Source organism: Salmo salar, chromosome ssa16 (assembly GCF_905237065.1).
Source record: "Salmo salar chromosome ssa16, Ssal_v3.1, whole genome shotgun sequence".
Taxonomy (NCBI): Eukaryota; Metazoa; Chordata; class Actinopteri; order Salmoniformes; family Salmonidae; genus Salmo; species Salmo salar.
In genome coordinates this window covers 45,120,883-45,144,262 of record NC_059457.1, presented here as the reverse complement: position 1 = coordinate 45,144,262, position 23,380 = coordinate 45,120,883, and the positions used below count along the sequence as shown (strand labels likewise).

Here is a 23,380-nt window from a genome sequence, read left to right as displayed (position 1 = left end):
GATTGCGTCGTCTGTGGACCTATTGGGTCGGTAAGCAAATTGGAGTGGGTCTAGGGTGTCAGGTAGGGTGGAGGTGATATGGTCCTTGACTAGTCTCTCAAAGCACTTCATGATGACAGAAGTGAGTGCTACAGGGTGGTAGTCATTTAGCTCAGTTACCTTAGCTTTCTTGGGAACAGGAACAATGGTGGCCCTCTTGAAGCATGTGGGGACAGAAGACTGGGATAAGGATTGATTGAATATGTCTGTAAACACCAGCCAGCTGGTCTGCGCATGCTCTGAGGATGCGGCCGGGGATGCCGTCTGGGCCTGCAGCCTTGCGAGGGTTAACACGTTTAAATGTTTTACTCACCTTGGCTGCAGTGAAGGAGAGCCCGCAGGTTTTGGTAGCGGGCCGTGTTAGTGGCACTGTATTGTCCAAAGCGAGCAAAAAAGTTGTTTAGTCTGTCTGGGAGCAAGGCATCGTGATCCGCGATGGGGCTGATTTTTCTTTTGTAGTCCGTGATTGACTGTAGACCCTGCCACATACCTCTCATGTCTGAGCCGTTGAAGTGCGACTCCACTTTGTCTCTGTACTGACGCTTAGCTTGTTTGATTGCCTTGTGGAGGGAATAGCTACACTGTTTGTATTCGGTCATGTTTCCGGTCACTTTGCCCTGATTAAAAGCAGTGGTTCGCACGTTCAGTTTTGCGCGAATGCTGCCATCAATCCACGGTTTCTGGTTGGGAATGTTTTAATAGACGCTGTTGGTACGACATCACTGATGCACTTGTTAATGAACTCGCACACCGAGTCAACGTATTCGTCAATGTTGTTGTTCGCAGCAATGCGGAACATATCCCAGTCCACGTGATCGAAGCAATCTTTAAGCGTGGAATCCGATTGGTCGGACCAGTGTTGAACAGACCTGAGGGCGGGAGCTTCCCGTTTTAGCTTCTGTCTATAGGCTGGGAGCAACAAAATGGAGTCGTGGTCAGCTTTTCCAAAGGGAGGGTGGTGGAGGGCCTTATATGCGTTGCGGAAGTTAGAATAACAGTGGTCTAGGGTTTTGCCCACCCTGGTAGCACAACCGATATGTTGATAGAATTTGGGGAGCCTTGTTTTCAGATTAGTCTTGTTAAAATCCCCGTCTACAATAAATGCAGCCTCAGGATATGTGGTTTCCAGTTTACATAGAGTCCAATGAAGTTCTTTCAGGGCCGTCCTTGTGTCTGCTTGGGGGGGATATACACGACTGTGATTATAATCGAAGAGAATTCTCTTGGTAGATAATGCAGTCGGCATTTGATAGTGAGGAATTCTAAGTCAGGTGAACAAAATGCCAGAGCCCGGACTTGAACCCGATCTAACATCTCTGGAGAGACCTGAAAATAGCTGTGCAACGCCGCTCCCCATCCAACCTTACAGAGCTTGAGAGGATCTGCAGAGAATAATGGGAGAAACTCCCCAAATACAGGTGTGCCAAGCTTGTAGCATCATACCCAAGAAGACTCGAGGCTGTAATCGCTGCCAATGGTGCTTCAACAAAGTACTGAGTAAAGGGTCTGAATACTTATGTAAATGTCCTACGTTTGTTATTTCTAATAAATGTGCCAAAATTTATAAAAACCTGTTTTTGCTTTGTCATTATGGGGTATTGTGTGTAGATTGATGAGAAAAAGAAAAAAAACATCAATTTTACAATAAGTCTGTAACCTAAAAAAATGTGGGAAAAGGCAATGGGTCTGAATTCCTTCCGAATGCACTGGCTGGCAGGGATATCCTTGTCTCATCGCGCACTAGCGACTCCTGTGTCAGGCCGGGCGCAATGCATGCTGACCAGGTCGCCAGGTGTACAGTGTTTCCTCTGGCACATTGGTGCGGTTGGCTTCCGGGTTGGATGTGCATTGGGTCAAGACGCAGTGCGGCTAGGTTGGGTTGTGTTTCGGAGGATGCATGGCTCTCGACCTTCACCTCTCCCGAGTCCGTACGGGAGTTGCAGCGATGAGACAAGACTGTAATTACTACCAATTGGAGAGAAAAAAAAAGAAAAAAGACTGTGGTGATTGACAGAGTCGAAAGCCTTGGCCAGGTTGATAAATACGGCTGCATAGTAATGTCTTTTATCGATGGCGGTTTAGGACCTTGAGCGTGCCTGAGGTGCACCCGAAACCAGATTGCATAGCGGAGAAGGTACAGTGAGATTCGAAATGGTCGGTAATCTGAGGGGGGTGCAGGGCTGTTGATCGGGGTAGGGGTAGCCAGGTGGAAAGCATGGCCAGCCGTAGAAAAATGCTTATTGAAATTCTCAATTATAGTGGATTTATTGGTGGTGACAGTGTTTCCTAGCCTCAGTGCAGTGGGCAGCTGGGAGGATGTGCTCTTTACAGTGTCCCAGAACTTTTTTGAGTTTGTGCTACAGGATTAAAATTCTGCTTGAAAAAGCTAGCCTTAGCTTTCCTAACTGCCTGTGTATATTGGTTCCTAACTTCCCTAAAAAGTTGCAGATGAGCTGTGAAGAGCAGCAACATGTCTTTTTCTTACCAATCCACTGTCCCACAGCACACAAATTAGTGTGTGTGTGTGTGTGTGTGTGTGTGTGTGTGTGTGTGTGTGTGTGTGTGTGTGTGTGTGTGTGTGTGTGTGTGTGTGTGTGTGTGTGTGTGTGTGTGTATTTGAAGCTGACCTGGTGCCTGTGGCACAGGGTGCACCAACTTCTCTCCTGCTGTCTTTGCTGGTGATGGGGAGGTCTTCAGCAGGGAGGCAGGCCTGATACAGGGCATTATTGTGCCAGTGCTGGAAGTCAGCCCCAAAGACAGACCAACCTCCTTGAAGTTCCCCCCAACAGAGTGCTCGTTCTGGGGGTTGGGTGCAGCCCCTCTCTCCTGGTCTTCCAGGGAGTCCTGGGGCAAAAGGCGGTACTGTGGTGAAGGCATGAGTTTGACTGATAGCTGGCCATTGGGCAGAGTCTTAGGTACTGTTTTCAGAGCTGATTTGATGGGCACTGAGGAAGGGGGAAAGGGGTTGCTCTTGAGGCACGGGGGACAGTTTGTGGGTTCTTCTGGGGGAGCGGGGGAGTGAGTGTGCAAACCCACCACCATTGATACGGGTTTCTCAATGGTGTAAGGATTGGGCGGCACCACCGCCAAACTGTGATTGGACCTTGGTGGTGTTGGTGGCACCGTGATGGGTGCTCCATGCCCATTGGTGCCCAGAATCTCCCCTCTCCTACTCCTCCTCTTCACCTTCATCGTCGACACCCGAACACTCCCACTGCTGCTGTCCGTCTCTCTCGCCCAGCCACGCCCTGTCCCGGTGCTATCCGCCACATCGCGGACGGTAACCTTCCCAATGTACGTCTCCTTGATCAGCTCGGTAAGAACTGCCTGGCTGGGCTCACTGGGAGCCACCCAGCAAGACATGAGCACCTTCCCCTTCCCCTCTCCGTTCACCGGGCCGTTCTGCCCTTTCGGGGGTGATGGGTTCAGATGGAGTTTCAGATTCGGGTCCCCGCCTTCCAGGAACGTCCCGCACGAGTTGCACTGCCTGTTGAGCGCCTCCTGTGCTACCGCAGCTTTAAAATGGCCCCTGCTGCCCCTGTTTACGTAGCCCTCCTGTGTCCTGCGAGCCTTCTTGTGCCATAAGAAGCTGCCCTCAAGGTAGCGTCCTCGCTCGATCACTATTCCAGTTCCTGGATCAGTGTCCATCCGCCCGTTGACATAGGAAGAGAGGTTGGGCTTGGATATGAGCAGACCTTGGGCCCTCCTCTGCTGATGGAGCCTCTCCAAGTAGCGCACCTCCGCATCTTTCTCTGATTCGTCCTCGAAGTGGACCCGTGTCGGCGATTGGCCGGGGCGCCGGCGGGGGCCGCAGGCCGAGTCGCCACTGGAGGAGTCACTGAGATTTCCTGACAACGAGGTAACCGCGGCAACTATCGCCGATGACACACCTCCCTTCCCCACCAGAGGAGCCCGGTGAACGGGAGCTCCAGCCGTGGACAGCTGCTCCCTGTAGATGGACACACACACAGAAAGACAGAAACCCCATAAAGAAACATCCAGCATTTTCCCTCCTAACACAGATTGGTTACATGGCTGTGGGATTCTTCTCCATGTTCTGGCACGTGTGTATCCCAGCCTCTACATTCCTAACATGCTCAGCTCTTGCTAAGGGGAAGGTCATCCCCAGTACAGCCGTCCTCTCTGTCTGACAGGTGCAGTGAAGCAGTACGAAGAATCAGTCTTATCAAGCGTCAAATCACAACCAGGAAGCTCCCTCCAAACCCAGATATATTTCCAAAATAAATCAGACCCAACACAGTAAATACAGTAAATTCTTGTTACATCAGACAATCCAATGCATAAAAACAATCACATCAATCCAAATGGATTTCATTTAGAAGGATTTTGATAATAGTTGGCTGTCATTGCAGGGGACATTATTACAATTTTATATCACATCACCTAGTGGTTGGTCGGTATCCAAAACTTCCCATCCAATCAGTCTAATCTGGTGTGGATGTTGACACTGTCTGGTAATTGACAGCTGTATGTGTGGGAACATCCCACCTTGATCAGAATGAATATGCTGAGGTAATCAGTAATCTGCTCCAGGACCACAGATGATATTAGGATTAAGATCGGGGAGGTGTTGTATAATTACAGCTGGATTGTGTAATGTTGGAAATAGGAGAGAGAGAGAGCGAGAGAGAGAGCCTGACATGGCAACCAAGGTAGCCCAATGGGGCATCATGTATAGGCCAATGCTTTACATTAAGTTACCTAATACTAAACTCAGCAAAGAAATAAACGTCCTCTCACTGTCAACTGTGTTTATTTTCAGCTAACTTAACATGTGTAAATATTTGTATGAACATAATAAGATTCAACAACTGAGACATAAACTGAACAAGTTCCAAAGACATGTGACTAACAGACATGGAACAATGTGTCCCTGAACAAAGGGGGGGGGCAAAATCAAAAGTAACAGTCAGTATCTGGTGTGGTCACCAGCTGCATTAAGTACTGCAGTGCATCTCCTCCTCATGGACTGCACCAGATTTGCCAGTTCTTGCTGTGAGATGTTACCCCACTCTTCCACCAAGACACCTGCAAGTTCCCGGACATTTCTGGGGGGGAATGGCCCTAGCCCTCACCCTCCAATCCAACAGGTTCCAGACGTGCTCAATGAGATTGAGATCCGGGCTCTTAGCTGGCCATGGCAGAACACTGACATTCCTGACCCGCAGGAAATCACGCGCAGAATGAGCAGTATGGCTGGTGGCATTGTCATGCTGGAGGGTCATGTCAGGATGAGCCTGCAGGAAGGGTGCCACATGAGGGAGGAGGATGTCTTCCCTGTAACGCACAGCGTTGAGATTGCCTGCAATGACAACAAGCTCAGTCCGATGATGCTGTGACACACCGCCCCAGACCATGACGGACCCTCCACCTCCAAATCGATCCCGCTCCAGAGTACAGGCCTCGGTGTAACGCTCATTCCTTCGACGATAAACGCGAATCCGACCATCACCCCTGGTGAGACAAAACCGTGACTCATCAGTGAAGAGCCCTTTTTGCCAGTCCTGTCTGTTCCAGCGACGGTGGGTGTGGCCCATAGGTGATGTTGTTGCCGGTGATGTCTGGTGAAGACCTGCCTTACAACAGGCCTACAAGCCCTCAGTCCAGCTTCTCTCAGCCTATTGCGGACAGTCTGAGCACTGATGGAGGGATTGTGCATTCCTGGTGTAACTTGGGCAGTTGTTGTTGCCATCCTGTACCTGTCCCACAGGTGTGATGTTCGGATATACCGATCCTGTGCAGGTGTTGTTACACATGGTCTGCCACTGTGAGGACGATCAGCTGTCCGTTCTGTCTCCCTGTAGCACTGTCTTAGGCGTCTCACAGTACGGACATTGCAATTTATTGCCCTGTCCACATCTGCAGTCCTCATGTCTCCTTGCAGCATGCTTAAGGCACATTCACACAGATGAGCAGGCACCCTGGGCATCTTTCTTTTGGTGTTTTTCAGAGTCAGTAGAAAGGCCTCTTTAGTGTCCTAAGTTTTCATAACTGTGACCTTTATTGCCTACCGTCTGTAAGCTGTTAATGTCTTAACGAACGTTCCACAGGTGCATGTTCATTAATTGTTTATGGTTCATTTAACAAGCATGGGAAACAGTGTTTAAACCCTTTACAATGAAGATCTGTGAAGTTATTTTGATTTTTATTAATTATCTTTGAAAGACAGGGTCCTGAAAAAGGGACGTTTTTTTTGTTGTTGCTGAGTTTACAACTATGTACTCAGCTGTACATGGTCACTGCAGATAAGATACATTAGCGACATATTGTCTAGTTAGTGTAGTTACTAGTTAGTTAAATGTAAATATCAGCATGTCACATTATTACCGTAATTTCCGGACTATTGAGCGCACCTGAATATAAGCCGCACCCACAGAATTTCTTTTGTTTTTTTATTTTGAACATAAAAAAGCCGCACATGTCTATAAGCCACAGGTGCCTACCAGTACATTGAAACAAATTAACTTTACACAGGCTTTAACGAAACACGGTTTGTAACAAAAATAAATAGGCTTTAACGAAACACGGCTTGTAACAAAAAATAAAAAATTAGCAGTAAGCTTTAGTTGTCTTTTTGCACTGAGTCAATTCCTAACGCTGTTGAAGTCAGAAGTTTACATACACTTAGGTTGGAGTCATTAAAACTCATTTTTCAACAACTCCACAAATTTCTTGTTAACAAACTATAGTTTTGGCAAGTCGGTTAGGACATCTACTTTTTGAATGACACGTAATTTTTTCAACAATTGTTTACAGACAGATTATTTCACTTATAATTCACTGTATCACAATTCCAGTAGGTCAGAAGTTTACATACACTAAGTTGACTGGGCCTTTAAACAACTTGGAAAATTCCAGAAAATGATGTCATGGCTTTAGAAGCTTTTGGTAGACTAATTGACATAATTTGAGTCAATTGGAGGTGTACCTGTGGATGTATTTCAAGGCCTACCTTCAAACTGCTTGACATCATGGGAAAATCAAAAGAAATCAGCCAAGACCTTAGAAAAATAATTGTAGACCTCCACAAGTCTGGTTCATACTTGGGAGCAATTTCCAAACGCCTGAAGGTACCACGTTCATCTGTACAAACAATAGTAAGCAAGTATAAACACCATGGGACCACGCAGCCGTCATACCGCTCAGGAAGGAGACATGTTCTGTCTCCTAAAGATGAATGTACTTTGGTGCGAAAAGATCAAATCATCCAAGAACAACAGCAAAGGACCCTGTGAAGATGCTGGAGGAAACAGGTACAATAGTATCTATATCCACAGTAAAACGAGTCCTATATCAACATAACCTGAAAGGCCGCTCAGCAAGGAAGAAACCACTGCTCCAAAACCATCATAAAAAAGCCAGACTACGGTTTGCAACTGCACATTGGGACAAAGATTGTACTTTTTGGAGAAATGTCCTCTGGTCTGATGAAACAAAAATAGAACTGTTTGGCCATAATGACCATCATTATGTTTGGAGGAAAAAGGGGGAGGCTTGTAAGCCGAAGAACACCATCCCAACCGTGAAGCACGGGGGTGGCAGCATCATGTTGTGGTGGTGCTTTGCTGCAGGAGGGACTGGTGCACTTCACAAAATAGATGGCTTCATGAGGGAGGAAAATGATGTGGATATAGTGAAGCAACATCTCAAGACATCAGTCAGGAAGTTAAAGCTTGGTTGCAAATGGGTCTTCCAAATGGACAATGACTCCAAGCATACTTCCAAAGTTGTGGCAAAATGGCTTAAGGACAACAAAGTCAAGGTATTGGAGTGGCCATCACAAAGCCCTGACCTCAATCCTATAGAACATTTGTGGGCAGAACTGAAAAGCGTGTGCGAGCAAGGAGGCCTACAAACCTGACTCAGTTACACCAGCTCTGTCAGGAGGAATGGGCCAAAATTCACCCAACTTATTGTGGGAAGCTTGTGGAAGTCTACCCAAAACGTTTGACCCAAGTTAAACAATTTAAAGGCAATGCTACCAAATCATAATTGAGTGTATGTAAACTTCTGACCCACTGGGAATGTGATGAAAGAAAGAAAACATTCTCTCTACTATTATTCTGACATTTCACATTAAAATACAGTGGTGATCCTAACTGACCTAAGACAGGGAATTTTTACAAGGATTAAATGTCAGGAATTGTGAAAATCTGAGTTTAAATGTATTTGGCTAAGGTGTATGTAAACTTCCGACTTCAACTGTGTGTGTGTGTGTGTGTGTGTGTGTGTGTATGTATGTATGTGTGTATATATATATATATATATATATATATATATATATATATATATATATATATATATATATATATATATATATACACATACATACATACATACATACATACATACATACATACATACATACTACATACATACATACATACATACATACATACATATCTTAGCATTACAGTGAAACAAGCACGACAAGAGAGCACTGCCTGTTGCAGCTATCTACGCTGGACACTGTCAGTAAACAGAAAAGAGAGAGCTGCAGCACACTTTAACCAGCCTAACGCAATACAGCCCTTCCGGTCTGTCTAGCACAAACGCCTCTAGAATCAGGAAAAAGGACAGAAAAGGGAGAGATAAGAGGAGAGAAAAATAGTTTCTTGTTTGGTCTTGTTTGGTTGGTTATGGTGCTACAGGTGTCTGCTACAGCTAAGGTCGGTAGGTAAACACACACACACTGACGACTCTCCAACACCCCCCCCCACACACACACACAAACAAACATGCACTGTTGCGGAGCAGTACTTACGGGTTGTCCCTCTGTATGGGTAGGATAGTGTGGTCGGCCTTGAGTGGGAAGGACCGGTCCTTCATGCGGGCTCTCTCCAGGAGCTGCTTGGCCTGCTCATGGCGCTGACTCAGCGGCAGGTCCTCGCTGGACACAAAGGCCCTGTTTGCCGCACAGACCGTCTCACACACACACAGGCGGGAGGGGGGAGGGGGAGAGATGGTAGAGGCACACGTCAGTGCCTGTGCGGGAGAGGCACTCAGAGTAGGGGATTAGGCCGAGCAGGCCCACTACTAATTAGGCTGACAAGGTCTGTGTGTGCGAATGAGATTTGGAGTGTGTGTGTTTCAATTAGCTTTTACTGTGTGTGTGTGAGTGTGTGTGCGCGCGCGTGTTTTCATAAGCTTTTATCCTGTTTGCCTGTGCTTTGTGTTTGTGTGTGTGTATTTGTGAATGAGTATACAGTATGTGACTGTAGAAGTCCCTTTGCTTGTATACGTCTCTGTGAATGGGCATTACAGACGTGAACATTTTACAAACACCAAAAAACACAGTTACCCACAGTGCTCAGGGCTTTAACGACTAACCACACATAGCTGCCCATTCAGTTCCACAATGAGACCTGCTTAACAGGCACTCAATGGGGGAACAAATCAATGAGTGTGTTTCTACTTTCTACAACAAGCTGTTGTACTGAGATTCCCTCCTCTTATGTTGAGACTGTGACTCAGACGAGTGAATGACCTAGACAGAGAAGTGAGCGATATAACCGTAATCCTCTCTGTTGATGACAGCGGGGCTTTTAGTAACAGCTGTTGTAAATACTGTGTCCCTGTCACTCTTTGCAGCTTGGGGCTCTAACAGGGAGAGGTACAAGAGCAAAGCAGTAGACTTATAGGTGTTGGTAGTGTCATTAAAGCTATGTAGATGTATCAGGAGGTAAATACTTAGGTTGGGATTTTGCGTAACATCTTAACCAAAAAATAAGCAAAAAGACGACTCAACAAACATCCTTTAGTTGGTAAAGATCAGATTATGTATGTTTTACAGTCAGGAAATGTTAATACTATTTTAAGTGAAGTAATTTCACATGGATCACAAGTACACACTTTACATCATTAAACATGAATAAAAGAATGTAGGGAAAGAGGAAGATGGAGCACTGACTGTGTTGATGGCCAGTACTGACAGTTCATCTCTTAGAGCAACAGAAGACCCAGTTGACTCAAACTGGAAATACATTTATGATACATCCGTCTGTGGTCAACCCTGCCCTGGACCCTGGAGAGCTCCTGGGTGCTCAGGTTTTGCTCCAGTCCTACTCGAACACAAATCATGTGTTTTAGAGCAGGGCTAGAGCAAAAGCCTGCATTCCTGGAAGCAATATAGGAGGTTCTATTGTACCTTCGGCTGTGCTCGCTGTCTTGGAGGGAGATGCCTGAGTCCCAGTCACTGTCATGCAGGGTAATGAAATCTGTGGAGAGAGATGAAAACTGTAGCTAAGCAGGTTGAAGTAGAATTTTTCTCCAATATTGAAATGCGTCTGTCGCTGTTTCTCTAGAAATTACAACACAAAAAGCACAAATCAAATCCGATTTTTTCGGTCGCATACACATGTTTAGCCGATGTTATTACGGGTGTAGCGAAATACTTGTGCAGAGTTGCAAAGAAAAAGCCATATCTCAGACTGGCCAATGAAAATAAAAGATTAAGATGGGCAAAAGAACAGACACTGGACAGAGGAACTCCGCCTAGGAGCCCAGCATCCCGGAGTCACCTCTTCACTGTTGACGTTGAGACTGGTGTTTTGCGGGTACTATTTGCTGCCAGTTGAGGACTTGTGAGGCGTCTGTTTCTCAAACAAGACACTCTAATGTACTTGTCCTCTTGCTCAGTTGTGCACCGGGACCTCCCACTCCTCTTTCTATTCTGGTTAGAGCCAGTTTGTGCTGTTCTGTGAAGGGAGTAGTACACAGTGTTGTACGAGATCTTCAGTTTCATGGCAGTTTTTCTCATGGAATAGCCTTAATTTCTCAGAACAAGAATAGACGAATTTGACGAGTTTCAGAAGAAAGTTCTTTGTTTCTGGCCATTTTGAGCCTGTAATCGAACCCACAAATGCTGATGCTCCAGATACTCAACTAGTCTAAAGAAGGCCAGTTTTATTTCTTCCTTAATCAGAACAACAATTTTCAGCTGTGCTAACATAATTGCAAAAGAGTTTTCTAATGATCAATTAGCATTTTAAAATGATAAACTTGAATTAGCTAACACAACGTGCCATTGGAACACAGGAGTGATGGTTGCTGATAATGGGCCTCTACGCCTATGTAGATATTCCATTTTTAGAAAAAGAGTCGTTAGCAGCTACAATAGTCATTTACAACATTAACCATGTCTACACTGTATTTCTGATCAATTTGTTATTTTAATGGACCAAAAATTTGCTTTTCTTTCAAAAACAAGGACATTGCTAAGTGACCCCAAACTTGTATGTATGTATGTATGTATGTATGTATGTATGTATGTATGTATGTATGTATGTATGTATGTATGTATGTATGTATGTATGTATGTATGTATATACACATACACACATACACACACACACAGTACCAGTCGAAAGTTTGGACACATACTCATTCAAGGGTTTTCCTTTATTTTTTACTATTTTCTACATTTTTAGTATTTTCAAAAATATAAAATAACACATATGGAATCATGTAGTAACCAAAATAATGTTAAAGAAGTCCAAATATATTTTAGATTATTCAAAGCAGCCACCCTTTGCTTTGACAGCTTTGCACAGTCTTGGCAGAAATGTTTTGATACCCTTCCCCAGATCTGTGCCTCGACACAATCCTGTCTCGGAGCTCTACGGACAATTCCTTCAACTCATGGCTTGGTTTCTGCTCTGACATGCACTGTCAACTGTGGGACCTTATATAGACAGGTGTGTGCCTTTCCAAATCATGTCCAATCAATTGAATTTACCACAGGTAAAGTCAAGTTGTAGAAACATCTAACATCTCAAGTATGATCAATGAAACAGGATGAATACTTTCCGAATGCACTGTATGGAAGAAACGTATTAAGTTTTTCCCATTTGTTTACTTATCACTTTGTCTATAAAAAGCATGATTAATTTTGCATGACAATATTTGAGGCCATAAAAGAGCAACTCACAGGCGGAAGAAAACTTCTGTTTGTGAGACGGTCACAATTAGAGGGGCATTACGATCATTAAACATCTGGTCAACAGTCAGAAATAGACTATCGGCCTCCCTCCCACCTTCTCCTTGCTATTTTTTTAATCTCTACATTCTGTTGTAATTTATTACCTTTATCACATTACATTGATTGTTTATAAAGGTCCAAGGCAGCTATTTCATCTCAATATCAAAACATTTCTGGTTAACAATTAAGTACCTTACTGTGATTCTTCTTTATTAAAATTGTCAAAAATAAACAAAAATAGCTTCTTAGCAAAGAGCAATTTCTCAAGCAAGAATTTAGCTTGGACTGTCTGGGAGTGGTCTGAGTGGGGAGGGAAAACTGAAAACTAGCAGTTATTAGCAGAGATATTTGGTCTATTAATTAATTTACTGCCTAGTGACGTTACTAGGCAGGCCAAAACTCCATCCCACCAAAAAGGCTGAATTTTCAGGCGGTCTTTTCAAACAGCTCTTACATTACAGGGCTATTATCATCATTTTCACAACTTCACAGTATTATTCCAACCTCATAGTGTGGGAAATCATGTTTTATTCCAGCCTCATCAAAATGGCGGTGTCTGTTGCAAGAATATCACCGTGGTGGAAATATACACTCCACCTGACTGCAAATAGATCAACTCTTGTAATATGATGACATCACCACATCTCTCAGGTGACCAAACATCCACTTAAATAATTAAAAGGTGCTTAACTGTTGGGGGGGAATCTACCCTGATATTGGAAGTAGAGGAATCTACCCTGATTCCTATATCTCCCCACAACCTTCCTCTCTCGCTCCCCCCAATGCTCTCTCTCTCTCAGCACGTGGGTAAAAAAAATCCTTATTGTCTAGACTCTGTCTCTACTCACTGTAATCTCACTACTGTTATCTGAAGGTACGCTAAACAAGGCTAACACATTTTAATGTAAAACATTTTTTTTAGTCATTTAGCAGACGCTCTTATCCAGAGCGACTTACAGTAGTGAATGCATACATTTCATACATTTTTTCTCCGTACTGGTCCCCCGTGGGAATCGAACCCACAACCCTGGTGTTGCAAACACCATGCTCTGCCAACTGAGCCACACGACACAACACATTTGCTATCATTCGATAATATAATCCAAGGTTAAGATAATGTTAGTCTGAAAAGGTAGTGTGCTGAACTTGAAAATAGCAGTAGAGTGTGCTACTGTTTTTTTGGGGAGAAACTCATTCAACAATATATATATCTTTTTTTGTTTATTAGTGGGTGGAATATGGTGGAGAATACAGGCTCAGCATCTTTAGCTCTTTACTGTACCTCTTCCGTTGCATGGGGTCACCTCTGCCTTCTGCTCTCTCTCCAGGTTTTTTGTGGACCCTGGCTCCGGTCCCTGGCTCTTGTTCAGTATCTGCTTGAGGAGGCCCCGGTTCATCTCCACCCTCTCTGCCAGAGATGTGAAGCTCCGGTTGCTGCACACACTCTCCAGGCTGTTGGCCCTCCACAGGCCAAACGTTTCCCCCTGGGACCCCAGCTCGCCCATACACCGCCTCAGACCCTCCAGGCTGTCCCTGCGTAGCAGCTCCCTGCCCACCCTGCTGTGCCCCTTGGCCTTCCTCAGCTGGCCCCAGGGTTTAGTCACGTTAGCGGCACTAACGTTATCCTCCAGGGGACTAGCGTTGGCACTAATGACAGAGAGGTTCTCTCGGCTGGAGCCCTTGAGCTCCCTGCCCTTGCCCAGGCCGCGTGGGAGTGCTAGCAGGCTGAAGTCCAACCCAGCCATCCCTGCCCCCTCTATCAGGCTGTCAGGCACAACTGGCGAGAACGTGTAACCCTGGGACTCTGCATCGTCATCGCTACTGCTGGAGCCCCAGCTCACAAGCGAGGGACTGAATAGGGAGGAGGGCACAGGGGAGGCCTTCTTATCCATGTCAGCTTTGAAGGCTGTCTTGTTGCGCTCAGACAGGGCCTTGACCTTGAATTTCACAGGCGACACGGCTGATCCCGGGGGCCCGGGTTGCTGCTGGAGCAGGAGCTGGCTGAGGGGGCATGGGGAGGACGAGGTGGGTCTGGGGCTGTAGGAGGGTTGGTCGTCTTCTGTACCAGGGTGGAGGGTCTGGGGCTCGGCCCTCTGTGGCACACGAGGCATGGGGAGAAAGGAGTCTGCCGAGGCCACTTTCTCCATGTCCACATCACACAGTCAGGGGAGCATTAGTGCTATGGAGGAAAGAGAAGAGAAAGACAATATTTTTTTAGGGGGGGATGGCAGGTAGCCTAGCGGTTGGAGCGTTGGGCCAGTAACCGAAAGATTGCACGTTCTAATACCCGAGCCGACAAGATGAAAAATCTGTCGATGTGCCCTTGAGCAAGGCACTTAATCCTAATTAGCTCCAGGGGTGCCATAGTACTATGCCTGACCGTGCAAAACAACACATTTCACTTTACCTATCCGGTGTATGTGACAATTAAACTTTTTTTATGTGAGATGTTGGTTGATTCAAAAGAGGGAACAATGTTTTTAATTTTAAGGTCACCGTTTTTGGAACTACAGCCTTTCAAATCTGTACTTTGATATGACAAATAACTGTTAAATCAAACTACAATCCACAAAGGGCTTCAACCTGAGAAACCTATTTGTCCTTCAATAGAAGAGAGATAAACACAAAGGAAGTCTCTTTCCCCTGTCTTTGTATGAAGTTTGTAAAAGGCCAAGTGCAGTCAAAAACGTGATTTTGCTGTGTTTTATATACATTTCCAGACAAATTTTGATAATGCCTTTTTAATGTAAGAGCTGTTTGAAAAGTCTGTTTTAGTGGTTTTGGCCTGCCTAGTAACATCACCAGGTGGTCAATTAGTTAATAGACCAATAAGAAAGAGTTTCAAACTTCTCTGCCAGATAGTTTTCAGTTTTCTGCTCTCTGCTCCCCACTCAGACCACTCCCAGACAGTCCTAGCAAAATTCTTGCTTGAGAAATAACTCTTCCCTAAGAAGCCATTTCGGTTTCTTTTGACCATTTTAATTGAAAGTAATCTCATTAAGGTACTAGAAATGATTTTATCTTGAGATTAAAACTGCTGCATTGGACCTTTAAGAGAGACCTAGCCTTTCTGTTAAGGAACATGGTGGGCAGAAGTACAACATTGCCTGGCAGCTAATTACTATGGCAACCCTCTCTGATATTCACTCCACTTTGAGGACACCACTCGTCGCCAAGGGTAACATGACGGTGGCGATAAATGATGTCACAAACAGACCAGCTCGAAAGATAACTAGCAGAACAGTCTTAAGAACACTACTAAAATTTGATCATATTACTCCAGTGCTAGCCTCCCTACACTGGCTTCCTGTTAAGGCAAGGGCTGATTTCAAGGTTTTACTGCTAACCTACAAAGCATTACATGGGCTTGCTCCTACCTATCTTTCCGATTTGGTCCTGCCGTACATACCTACACGTACGCTACGGTCACAAGACGCAGGCCTCCTAATTGTCCCTAGAATTTCTAAGCAAACGGCTGGAGGTAGGGCTTTCTCCTATAGAGCTCCATTTTTATGGAATGGTCTGCCTACCAATGTGAGAGATGCAGACTCAGTCTCAACCTTTAAGTCTTTACTGAAGACTTATCTCTTCAGTAGGTCCTATGATTAAGTATAGTCTGGCCCAGGAGTGTGAAGGTGAACGGAAAGGCTGGAGCAACGAACCGCCCTTGCTGTCTCTGCCTTGCCGGTTCCCCTCTTTCCACTGGGATTCTCTGCCTCTAACCCCATTACAGGGGCTGAGTCACTGGCTTACTGGTGTTCTTCCATGCCGTCCATGGGAGGGGTGCGTCACTTGAGTGGGTTGAGTCACTGACGTGGTCTTCCTGTCTGGGTTGGCGCCCCCCCTTGGGTTGTGCCATGGCGGAGATCGTTGTGGGCTATACTCGGCCTTGTCTTAGGACGGTAAGTTGGTGGTTGGAGACATCCCTCTAGTGGTGTGGGGGCTGTGCTTTGGCAAAGTGGGTGGGGTTATATCCTGCCTGTTTGGCCCTGTCCGGGGGTATCATCGGATGGGGCCACAGTGTCTTCTGATCCCTCCTGTCTCAGCCTCCAGTATTTATGCTGCAGTAGTTTATGTGTCGGGGGGCTAGGGTCAGTCTGTTACATCTGGAGTATTTCTCTTGTCTTATCCGGTGTCCTGTGTGAATTTAAATATGCTCTCTCTAATTCTCTCTTTCTCTCTTTCTGTCTTTCTCTCGGGGGACCTGAGCCCTAGGACCATGCCTCAGGACTACCTGGCATGATGACTCCTTGCTGTCCCCAGTCCACCTGGCCGTGCTGCTGCTCCAGTTTCAACTGTTCTGCCTGCGGCTATGGAACCCTGACCTGTTCACCGGATGTGCTTGTTGCACCCTCGACAACTACTATGATTATTATTATTTGACCATGCTGGTCATTTATGAACATTTTAACATCTTGACCATGTTCTGTTATAATATCCACCCTGCACACCCAGAAGAGGACTGGCCACCCGTCATAGCCTGGTTCCTCTCTAGGTTTCTTCCTAGGTTTTTGGCCTTTCTAGTGAGTTTTTCCTAGGGAGTTTTTCCTAGCCACCGTGCTTCTTTCACATGCATTGCTTGCTGTTTGGGGTTTTAGGCTGGGTTTCTGTACAGCACTTTGAGATATCAGCTGATGTACAAAGGGCTATATAAATAAATTAGATTTGATTTGATTTGATACATTAACAGTATGAATTGTGACCATTCCAGATACTGTGGAAACAGGTTTAAGGTTAAGAGGAATCTAATAGACCACTGTATCCTATTATATCGCATTGAAATTAATTGTGTAGCACTCAAAGCTATAGAAAACTATGGAAAAACATTTGTACGTCACCCCTTTCCAAAACATATTTCTACATATTCCTCTTATCTCGAGGAGTATTCAGATCTATTGGCATTCGCAGCTTGCTTTTCTCAATCACTATGCAGCCACAAATCCACAGGAGACCTCTAACTCTGCTGGCTAAATAGTCCAAATGGCATTAGATATACATCAACAAACCTAAAATATAAATCCTATTATCACTGGTTAGAGGTTAACAGGGTTGCAACCACTACATTTGAATAATTTTCTGCAGTAAATTTTGAGAATATTTTATTAAACACTAGGCAGGCTTTCGCAAACAGTATGAAGAAAAGAGCAGAATGGTTGCCAGAGTCATCCTCATGTGTTCTGATTAATATAGTGTTTGTTGCTATGTTACCTTTCAATAACAACTCAGATTTTTACTCTGACCGTAATTGACTTGCTACTCATCACACCCATATTCAACTACCCATCTCTATGAACATAGGCCTACTGTGCACATGACTGTTTCTTAATGTTAGCGAGCGGAATTCATGAAATACCACAGGGGGCTGGTGAGGGGAGGACGGCTGATAATAATGTCTGGAATGGAGTGAATGGAATGGTATCAAATACATGGAACCATGTGTTTAATGTGCTTGATACCATTCCATTGATTCCATTCCTGCCATTACTAGGAGCCTGTCCTCCCAAATTAAGGTGCCACCAGCCGCCTGTGTGAAATACATTCCATCGTCACCAAACAAACCCCAACACAGTTCTATACTTCTGAAGACACATACCCTGCAAACATTTACAGCTCAGTAGAGTGCATGTTCACATGAGAGAAAAACACAGTCTTGTTCCCTGACAAGATAAACGAGTGTACAAAACATAAGGAACACCTTCCTAATATTGAGTTGCACCTCAGAAAAAGCCTAAATTCGTCAGGGTATGGACTCTACAAGGTGTTGAAAGCGTTCCACAGGGATGCTGGCCCATGTTAACTCCAATGCTTACCACAGATGTGTTAAATTGGCTGGGTGTCCATTGAGTTCTGGACCACACACAGGAAACTGTTGAGCATGAAAAACCCTTCAGTGTTGCAATTCTTGACACAGTCAAACCGGTGTGCCTGGCACCTACTGCTATACCCCATTCAAAGGCAGTGGTGGAAAAAGTACCCAATTGTCATACTTGAGTAAAAGTAAAGATACCTTTACAGAAAATGACTCAAGTGAACACTTACGTTGAAGTCATTAAAACTCATTTTTCAACCACTCCACAAATTTCTTGTTAACAAACTATAGTTTTGGCAAGTCAGTTAAGACATCTACTTTGTGCATGACACAAATAATTTTTCCAACAATTGTTTACAGGCAGACTATTTCACTTATAATTCACTGTATCACAATTCCAGTAGGTCAGAAGTTTACATACACTAAGTTGACTGGGCCTTTAAACAGCTTTGAAAATTCCAGAAAATTATGTCATGGCTTTAGAAGCTTCTGATAGGCTAATTGACATAATTTGAGTCAATTGGATGTGTACCTGTGGATGTATTTCAAGGCCTACCTTCAAACTGCTTGACATCATGAGAAAATCAAAAGAAATCAGCCAAGACCTCAGAAAAACATTGTAGACCTCCACAAGTCTGGTTCATCCTTGGGAGCAATTTCCAAATGCCTGAAGGTACCACGTTCATCTGTACAAACAATAGTACGCAAGTATAAACACCATGGGACCACGCAGCCGTCATACCGCTCAGGAAGGAGACACGTTCTGTCTCCTAGAGATGAATGTACTTTGGTGCAAAAAGTGCAAATCATCCCAGAACAACAGCAAAGGACCTTGTGAAGATGCTGGACGAAACAGGTACAAAAGTATCTATATCCACAGTAAAACGAGTCCTATATCGACATAACCTGAAAGGCCGCTCAGCAAGGAAGAAGCTACTGCTCCAAAACCACCATAAAAAAGCCAGACTACAGTTTGAAACTGCACATGGAGAAATGTCCTTCGGTCTGATGAAACAAAAATAGAACTGTTTGGCTATAATGACCATCATTATGTTTGGAGGAAAAGGGGGAGGCTTGCAAGCCGAAGAACACAATCCCAACCGTGAAGCACGGGGGCGTCAGCATCATGTTGTCGGCATGCTTTGCTGCAGGAGGGACTGGTGCACTTCACAAAATAGATGGCATCATGAGGGAGAAAATTGATGTGGATATAGTGAAGCAACATCTCAAGACATCAGTCAGGAAGTTAAAGCTTGGTCGCAAATGGGTTTTCCAAATGAACAATGACCCCAAGCATACTTCCAAAGTTGTGGAAAAATGGCTTAAGGACAACAAAGTCAAGGTATTGGAGTGACCATCACAAAGCCCTGACCTCAATCCCATAGAACATTTGTGGGCAGAACTGAAAAAGAGTGTGCGAGCAAGGAGGCCTACAAACCTGACTCAGTTACACCAGCTCTGTCAGGAGGAATGGCCCAAAATTCATCCAACTTATTTTGGGAAGCTTGTGGAAGGCTACCCAAACGTTTGACCCAAGTTAAACAATTTAAAGGCAATGCTACCAAATACGAATGAAGTGTATGTTAACTTCTGACCCACTGGGAATGTAATGAAATAAAAGCTGAAATAAATAATTCTCTCTACTATTATTCTGACATTTCACATTCTTAAAATAAAGTGGTGATCCTAACTGACCTAAGACAGGGAATTTAAATGGAATTGGGATTAAATGTCAGAAGTTTTGAAAAACTGAGTTTAAATGTATTTGGCTAAGGTTTATGTCAACTTCCGACTTCAACTGTAAGTATCAAAGTAAATGTAATTGCAAAAATATACTTGCGTATCAAATGTAAAAGTATAAATAATTTTATATTGCTTATAATAAGCAAATCGGACAGCACAATTTTTTTTCGGATAGCCAGGGGCACACTACAACACGCAGCCATCATTTACAAACGAAGCATTTGTGTTTAGTGAGTCCTCCAGATCAGAGGCAGTATGACCAGGGATGTTCTCTTGATAAGTGAGTGAATTGGACCGTTTTCCTGTCCTGATAAGCATTGAAAATGTAATGAGTACTTTTGGGTGTCAGGGAAAATGTAAAGAGTAAAAAGTACATTTTCTTTCAGAATGTAGTAAAGTAACAGTAGTCCAAAATATAAAGTACAGATATAAAAAAAAAATAAAGTAGTATTTTTGCTTAAGTACTTTACACCACTGTTCAAAGGCACTTCCATACCCCATTCAAAGGCCCATTCACCCTATGCATTTAACAAGTGGCATCAATAAGGGATCATTGCTTTCACCTGGGTTCTAATTTGATGTAATTACTGTGTGTGCTTAATATGAGGGGCTCCCTGACAAGTTAACACAACCCACAGGCCTCAACTGTGAGCTGTCAAGTACACTCGTACCCTCTACTTCACCACACAAAGCTATACTGTAGCGTACAGTACAATGCCACCAGGCAAAGATGAAACATTGTATTAGCTGTGTCACTTGAACATTACCTACCATCAAAAGTCACAGACACAGCTTTGATGGGAATGTGTTAATATGTCTGCCTCAAGTCAGACCAGGGCCCATATTCATAAAGTGTCTCAGAGTGCTGTTCTAGGATCAGTTTTCCCCTTTAGATCATAATATTACAGGGTGGAACCTACTGCTAGATCAGCATTCCTACTCAGAGACACTTTATGTAGTGGCACCATAGGGTTTTTTAATCATCATAGATTTAGTCAGGAATGCAGATGCTATCTCCAAATTCCAGGGAGCAACTATGTGACACAGAGAGCATGTTAGAGGTTATAGGCTACACTTCCACTGCACTTGTCATTTAGCAGACACTCTTATCCAGAACAATTTACAGTAGATTTTCTCATACTAGTCCCCTGCTCCATGGGAATCAAACCCACAACCCTGGCGTTGCAAGTGCCATGCACTACCAGCTGAGCCACACGGGACGTCAAGGTCTACTTATGAGACCAAGCGAGAGAAGGAAAACAATTGCTTCTGCAAGACTGGGTTTCTACTATAGGAAACTGTCTTATTTTACCATCATTTATCATATTTTCCTCTCATGGTCCCATCTCTACTGAATTGCCAGGTTTCTAGTACACATGCAAATACGGTGTCCACAAAGGCTGTGAGATATTTTGGCCTCTCCTGTCTGTATTTGAACTCAGACCAGAAATGACACCACAGATGCTGTGATCACAGCTACATTGAATGCTAGTTCCAATTGTATTACAAATAATGACATATAGTTGATGTCTGCCTTATTTAAGTAATAGTTTGAGCTTATAGTCTCAGTGACAGAATAAAGAGGGAAAAGTTATGAGGTCTTACCTCTCCCACTTCCATTGGGGTTTGGAGACTGAGGTAGCTCTTCCTCTGGTCTCCTCTCTCAAATCCCATCGTAAATTCTGTGAAATCTCAGCCAATGCATTTTCACTGTTATTTAAGCGGCGCCTTCTATTTTGAAACAACCTTCCCCTTTCCCTCCCTCGCTCTCTCTCCCTCCAGCTGTGTTGGGGCAGTTCAAGTGTGGTGCTCACCTCCACTGAGCACTCTGGAATTTTCACCAACCTTCTCCTCCCCTCAACAGCCCCCGCTGCCAACTATCTAGCTCCTCTCCCCTCCTTCCTCTGTGAAACCATCTACAGCAGGCAGTGGGCAGCAACAAACTGTTAAAGGTGATCAACATGTGTGGAAACCTCAGGGTTGCTTGGGAAGACAGTCTTGAGCAGCTGGTAGAGGATTGGCCACAGAAGTTCTTACTGGAACGCCAAGGACAGCTCTATTGGTGAAGGGGCTGAAACACTGCCCACTGTGGGTGGAGTCTCGTAACTTCACCATTGAATTTGAGAGAGAGAGAGGTGGAGAAAAAAAAGTAGCAAAGGAATCTTAAATGCAGAGAGCAGAGGAAGTGCACAAGTCTCCAGGCTCATATTCCGGTTCCTGCTGCCTCCGAATTTCCTTTGTTGATTCTCAATTTAGACTTGGCTCATTTATCACTTCATATATTAATGATTGTCAGATAACAATAATAACCCTTTACATTTGAATTAATCTTTAAATGTGCAAAAAGTTGCACTAGTTACAAACTGCGTTCTCGTGTTTATTTCTTTTTTCAGGGAGAAATTTTGGATCCCCAAAGTCTCCAAGGCCTGTTTTGAGACAGGGTCAAAGTAATAGGGAATATTGGGTAAAATATTGAACTTTATGCACTGCCAGACCCAAGTACACAGACCTGAGTTAAAAGTCAAGCTTGGGAAACTGAGGAATCTATCACAAACTCACAGCCTTATGAAAACATTTCTCTCCTTACCCCAAATCAATTCTGCCCCTATTTTCCGAGCTGAAATGTGAGTTGCTCAATTCATCCTTTCCTCCTTCGAACAAGACCTCTATTGTACTCTAACTCCTATTTGTAACATATGGCCACCAGGATTCTAGACCAGGACTATGTCACATTAGCATCAGATCAATGCCCATCTCCACCTTGGGATAAAGCCAACATCTGTGTCTGGTGTTTGTTCACATTCTGTCAGTCTGAGTACCAGACTGGTAGTGTAATGGTGACTCTAATTATTTTTGAAAAGCAACAGTTTATGCCAGTGTTTCCTCAGTAGACAGGGTTCTCTGAGTAACGCAGGACTATGACCTAATTTCTGCCAGTGGGCTGCTGAAGCAATAGTCCAATAGTATGTGTAGCAGGAGAGAAAGTAGTCGACAGCATATTAAGCTTTAACGTTGAAACAGTACTTTTCAGATTGTGGGGTTTTCAAAAAAATCTGAATTCCAGTGCCTTCATGAGAAGATTAAAAAGCCTTGCTGTATGTATCTGACAGCCTTAGAAGGACTATGGGAGAAGACAGTTGAGAATGCGGTGAAATCTCCACTGTTCACCAAGCTTGAAGTTGTGCTTTCCCTTGAACACAGATTTAGGAACAGTTTACATTGTCGCAATCCTAACCACTGCTATTGAGGGATAAATGCAAATCTGACCTCAAGTCAGTGACTCTTCCATCATACAGTCTGATGTTCTGGATCCCAATCATCATATACAAGACTCATTGAGCAACCTAGACCAAACGCTGGGCATATACATCCAGTGTTTCCCCTGGGATTTTTTGCAGTAGAGGTGGCAAAGGTAGCTTGGTGGGGTACATTGCTACTAGCGTTAGTGTAATGACATGCTATCTATTCCAATAGACTTTCAGTCATTGAGCCAATTGAAAATAAAGTTTTGGCAGAAATTACATCATATTTCTTGCTGCGGTGGCAATAATTTAGCAGCGGTGAGACACCTCTGCTAAATTAATATAGGGGAAACACTGTACATACCATCATATACTTTTGTGTTGATAGTGTATGTGGACACCCCTTCAAATTAGCGGATTCGGCTATTTCAGCCACACTCGTTGCTGACAGGTGTATAAAATCGAGCACACAGCCATGCAATCCCCACAAACAGACATTGGCAGTAGAATGGCCTCACTGAAGAGCTCAGTGACTTTCAACGTGGT

The 23,380-nt window shown here is 44.2% G+C and overlaps 1 protein-coding gene across 1 annotated transcript in view; it reads right to left on the bottom strand.

Annotated features, from left to right (window-relative positions):
- LOC106574073 (uncharacterized protein KIAA1614) overlaps positions 1–21,602 on the bottom strand; it is a 48,458-nt gene extending 26,856 nt beyond the window's left edge. Inside the window, exons 1-5 of the mRNA XM_045697316.1 lie at positions 21,198–21,602; positions 13,323–14,219; positions 10,208–10,277; positions 8,825–8,965; positions 2,667–3,988 (exon numbers count right to left, since the gene is read on the bottom strand). Coding sequence (XP_045553272.1) covers positions 2,667–3,988; positions 8,825–8,965; positions 10,208–10,277; positions 13,323–14,187 — 2,398 coding nt within the window. The 5' untranslated portion in view covers positions 14,188–14,219; positions 21,198–21,602. The remainder of the gene's footprint in view (positions 1–2,666; positions 3,989–8,824; positions 8,966–10,207; positions 10,278–13,322; positions 14,220–21,197) is intronic.
- Between the last annotated feature and the right edge of the window lie 1,778 nt (positions 21,603–23,380).